We start from the raw sequence: 5,107 nt of genomic DNA on the forward strand, positions 1-5,107 counted from the left end.
CAGCCAGCGTGGGTGGGCGGGCATGCGGGTGTGGAGGACGGAGGACAGCCAGCGTGGGTGGGCGGGCAGGACGGAGGACAGCCAGCGTGGGTGGGCGGGCAGGACGGAGGTCAGCCAGCGTGGGTGGGCGGGCATGCGGGTGTGGAGGACGGAGGACAGCCCGCGTGGGTGGGTGTGGAGGGCGGAGGACAGCCAGCGTGGGTGGGTGTGGAGGGCGGAGGACAGCCAGCGTGGGTGGGTCTGGAGGGCGGAGGACAGCCAGCGTGGGCGGGTTCTCCCCCTTCCACAGGGCAGAGGTGTGGCTGTCAGAGCCACACTTTATCCTCTCAACCACCTCTCTGACCCCTGACCCCGCTGTATTTTCGTTTTCTTTCCTTTTTTAAAAATAGAATCTAAAAAAAAAAAAATAGAATCTATCTATGTAGCCTGGAATTTGCTATGTATCCAGGGCTGGTCTCATATACACCGCAATCCACCTGTCTCTGAGTCCAGGTGCTGGGATTAAAGGCACGCATAGCCATAGCCAGCCCTGCCTATTCTTTTTTTCTTTTTTTTTTTTTAAGATTTATTTGTTTATGTAAATGGCTGTTTTCTTTTCTTTTCTTTTCTTTTTTTTTTTTTTTTTTGGTTTTTTTCGAGACAAGGTTTCTCTGTGGCTTTCGAGCCTGTCCTGGAACTAGCTCTGTAGACCAGGCTGGTGTAAATGGCTGTTTTGTCTACATGTAGGTTTGCACATCAGAAGAGGGCATCAGATTCCACGGGACTACAATTATAGATGGTTGTGACCTACCACGTGGGTGCTGGGGATTGAGTCATTAAGAGCAGCCAGTGTTCTTAACGGCCTTCTAGCTCTCAACCTTATTTATTTGTTTGTTTTCTGCCTTATTTTTAAAGACAGGGTCTCTGACCCTGGAGTTCCTAGATTCAGCTCGACTGGCTGGTACAGGGATTCTCCCAGCTGCTTGCAAGGCAAACAGTTTTGTGACTGAGTTCTCTCTCGTGTCCCTGGTATTATGTTGCACGTCACGGAGAGCCCACCCTCATGACACGCTAACCTTCCCACAATGTGCTGGAAGTGCACACGATTTTCGCTTTCCACAGAAGCCAATTCTTACCATGTGGGAAGGGTAGAAAAGTTGTTCCCACAATGCAATAGAATTCTCACTCTGCAACCCACAGAGACACATCTCACAATGGCAATGTGTGACCCACGATGAGGGCTTTACTCCTCCCCGTACCTGGCACAGCGGGCACAGAGGCCTTGGGTAGACCGATCCAAGTTCAAGACATGGTCAGCTCCCCTTCGGGAGTTCTGAAGTTGCCGCCCCAGCTCCTCCAGAATTGGCTTCACTGGTCCCAGAACCTCCAGTTCGCTCCTCAGTGAAGCCATAGACGCGGCTGATCTCTCCACCCTGAGATGGGAGAGCAAGCAATGTGGGTAGTTTACAATGTCCAATATTAGCCCGGATCCCGAGAGGCCGCCTTCCTATACTATAGACCTGCCTGCCCTCTACTCCAGTGGGGTCCTCCGTCTCCTCTAGGAGTAGGAGCTAGGGCTTCTGCTAGGCAAATGAACTACTGCCGAATCATGCTCTCATTCCTTACTGGTGGATCACAAGCAGGGACTCTACCCCAAAGCCACGCCCTTAATCCATAGCAGGGGTATTTTAGGCAGGGGCTCTACCACTGAGCCACACTTCCAAACCCTCACTGGGGATTCTAGGCAGGTTCTACCTCTTGGTATGGGTCACTTAGCCCCAGCAGACTGGTCAATCCTTAGGTTGGTTCCACTTTCCCATGGAACCCATGTCCCCTCCAACACCTGCTGAGCCCTTACATGGTGTACAGCTCATCTGCCCGTCCTTGCAGCTCCTGCAAGCCCCGTGCAGACTGTGCCTGCTCCCGCTGTGCCCGTTCCCACTGGCCCAGAAAGCCATCCAGCCGGCCACCTAGGCCACCCAGCAACCGCAGGGCTTCCTGCACTGCCCCCTCCTCCTGATGCCACCGGGCTGCCAGTGAGGACACCTCCCTCCTGTGGGAATCAGAAAGGGAGAAAAGATGGGTATAGATCTGACCAGGCATGCCCCCAGCGACTTCACCCCAAACAGATCACCCAGTTATTCTCTTCCTTCCTTCCTTCCTTCCTTCCTTCCTTCCTTCCTTCCTTCCTTCCTTCCTCGTCTTCTTCTTCTTCCTTCTTCTTCTTCTTTCTTTCTTTTTTTTAGACAGGGTTTCTCCGAATAGCCCTAGTTGTTCTAGAACTTGCTTTGTAAATCAGGCTGGCCTTGCAATCATAGAGATCCACCTGCTCTGCCTCCCAAGTGCTGGGACTTTTTTATTCTTTTTGAGACATGGTCTCTCTATGCAGTCCTGGTTGTTCTGAACTCTATGTAGACCAGGCTGGCATGGAACTCACATAGATCCTCCAGCCTCTTCCTCCCCGTGCTGGGACTAAAGGTGTGCGCCACTATGCTCCGTCGTTTTCTTTTCTATGTGTGTGCTAGGTTAGCCCTGTATCACTGATGCCATCACCCAAATCCTCTTCTAGGTTCTGTTGCTGTCCTCACTCGCTTAGCTCCTCTAAGCCCCACCCACTTCAGCCTCCAAGTCCCTCCCATATCAAGCTTTTCCAATCCTCCCTCACCTACCGCAACCCCTCCAATCCACATCCAAACCCCAGCCTCCACGTTCCACGGAGGTTCCACCCTTTGTTTAACCTGAGGCCTGGTCCACCCGCCTCCTTCTGCCCCCGCCCACCTCAGCTCCTCCAGGCCGGTGGACACCTTCTGCAACTGCTGCTCTGTCAGCGAATGTCCCTCCGCTGCCCTGAGTGCCATGCCCCAGCTACTAGAGGTCAGGCCTCGCGGCCGCAGGGATTCCTCCGGGCTGCCGGGCGGGCCGGAGCACCCCTGACTTGGAGTGGCAGAGCTCAGGCCACGCCGGGAGAGGCCGGCCTCCAGCTTTTGCTCCAACTCCTGCAGCTGGGCTTCTTGCCTCCGTGGCGTCTCATCCTGCAGTTGCTGCTGGAGGTACCTTAGCTTCTCCTGGGTAGGAGAGGACAATGAGTCAGGGTGTTCGGCACCTTGTCACCCTTAGTCACCTGCATCCCAGGGATTCATAAGACTGCAAAGTAGTGTGGGAAGAGGAAACTGGGAAGCACGCTTGCCGTCTAACCGGCCTCATTGCTGTCATTACGGGAGAGACCGTTTACTCTGAACCCCTAAGACTGCAACCAGCCTACCCCCATCTCCTGCTCTACCTGTCAAAAATCAGCCCTTCGAGACCACGGCAGGCTTTCTCGGCGTTCTGTTGCGCAGTAAGCTGGCACGTTTCATCCTAGAGCCCACCCACCAGGGGCTTCGAGCTCCACGCTTACGTCTTAACTTCCTGAGGCTCCACTCTGGTCCCTCCCACCAAGCCCTCTTTGGCTCTTCCAGTCCACCTCTGAGCTCCACAATCAGGTCCAAGCCGCCTCAGCTCCGGCAGCTCTGGACGCTCTGCCCTCCTGTTCCTGCCCTCCCCAGCTCCACTAACCCCCATCCCTAGGCTCCACCCAAACTTTTTCCTAGTTTGGGACCCCCTCCTCAAAGCTCTCTTACCTCCAGCAAGGCAGAGTTCTGCTTCAGGACGTTGGTTTTGATTTCAGCGTCTTCCACTGAGCGGGTCACCTTGTGGTAGTTCTCCTGGGTCAGGACATCAGGGCGGGGGCCCTACCTTCCCATTCCGGTTCTGCCCCCACCTTCAGCCTCGCTGTTTGCACAGCACCTGCCCCGCGTGGGATGCAACTCCTTCCCAGCCCCTCTTCCTCCCTAGCCAACCTGTGCTAACCCTTCCACCGTCCCACTACTCCTGCGCTCCTTTCGTCTTAAGTTTTAAGATTTAAAAGATTTAAAAAAAAATATTTCTTGAGCGGGGCAATAGTGGTGTATGTCTTTAATCCCAGCACTCTGGAAGCAGAGGCAGGTGGATCTCTGAGTTCAAGGCCAGCCTGGTCTACAGAGTGAGTTCCAGGACAGCTAGGGTTACACAGAAAAGCCCTGTCTCAAAAATAACAAGAAAAAAAAAAAGAAAAAAAATTCTTGTGTTCTTCCGTGTATATGTGTTTTGTCTTCATGTATGTGCATATGTGTGTGTCCAACATGCATGCAGTGCCCATGGAAACCAAAAGAGCCCTGAGAGGATCTCACTTACCGCTGGCCTCCAAGTCCTTATGTAGCTGGAAGGAGTCTTGACCTCCTGAGTTCTAGAGCCCAGCTTCAGAATGCAGTTATAGGTGTGTTCTACCACATTCAGTTTAATGGCATGCCGGGATTGAACCCTGGCCTTCCTGAATGCTAGGCGAGCGCTCTACCGCCTGAGCCACACCTGGAGCCCCCACACTCCCTTCCACCTCTCTTTCCCCAAGCCCAATCCTCCTACAGCCGCTCACCTTCAACTGACTGCAGTAACCCTCCAACTCTTCTGCCTCCTGCCGCCGCCGCTCCAGATTCTCACTGAGCACAGAGCACTCGCTCTTGACCATGGAAGGGAGGCAGTGGGGGAAGGTTATAGGGGGAGCAGGGGCTTATCCTCCGCGGGGCTGGGCATGCACTAAAGGGAAAGAAGGCTCCAAGGCTGGAACTTAGCACTGGAGGAAGAGGCCACACAGGGGTGCGGGGTGGTGGGGTACAGGGATTCTCCAGCCTCACACCTGCAGGGTCTGAATGTGCTGATTAACCCTTGTAGTCTTTTCCTTCAAGCTGGTGATGGAGTCTTTGGCACGCACCAATCCACTGTTGACCCCACTCTGGAAAAGAGTGGGAGACGTGTAGTCCAATACCAAGAAAACAGCTTGGTTTTGCTCTGGAAGGGTGTGTGGCTTTGGCAAAGGATGGTACCCTTGGACTTAGTTTCCTTGTGTGGGAAAGCCAGAGGCAGACTGATATTCTTGACTGTGCTCAAGGAAAGTACAACGGGAAGACAGTTCAAAAACCTTGAGGCAAATGCCTGTTGGGGATGGGGTATAACTCAGTGGTGGAGCCTCTGCTAGAATCCCCCAGTGAGGGGCTGGGGTGTGACTCAGTGGTAGAGCCTTGCCTAGAACCCCCCAGTGAGGGGCTGGGGTGTG

The 5,107-nt window shown here is 54.0% G+C and overlaps 1 protein-coding gene across 1 annotated transcript in view; it reads right to left on the reverse strand.

Moving 5' to 3' along the window:
• Tsks (testis specific serine kinase substrate) overlaps positions 1 to 5,107 on the reverse strand; it is a 36,411-nt gene that overhangs the window by 2,545 nt on the left and 28,759 nt on the right. Inside the window, exons 3-8 of the mRNA XM_026789140.1 lie at positions 4,691 to 4,786; positions 4,430 to 4,513; positions 3,600 to 3,683; positions 2,758 to 3,044; positions 1,838 to 2,032; positions 1,239 to 1,412 (exon numbers count right to left, since the gene is read on the reverse strand). Of these exons, the coding sequence (XP_026644941.1) occupies positions 1,239 to 1,412; positions 1,838 to 2,032; positions 2,758 to 3,044; positions 3,600 to 3,683; positions 4,430 to 4,513; positions 4,691 to 4,786 (920 nt within the window). The remainder of the gene's footprint in view (positions 1 to 1,238; positions 1,413 to 1,837; positions 2,033 to 2,757; positions 3,045 to 3,599; positions 3,684 to 4,429; positions 4,514 to 4,690; positions 4,787 to 5,107) is intronic.

This window comes from Microtus ochrogaster, unplaced genomic scaffold, assembly GCF_000317375.1.
Source record: "Microtus ochrogaster isolate Prairie Vole_2 unplaced genomic scaffold, MicOch1.0 UNK14, whole genome shotgun sequence".
Lineage (NCBI taxonomy): Eukaryota > Metazoa > Chordata > Mammalia > Rodentia > Cricetidae > Microtus > Microtus ochrogaster.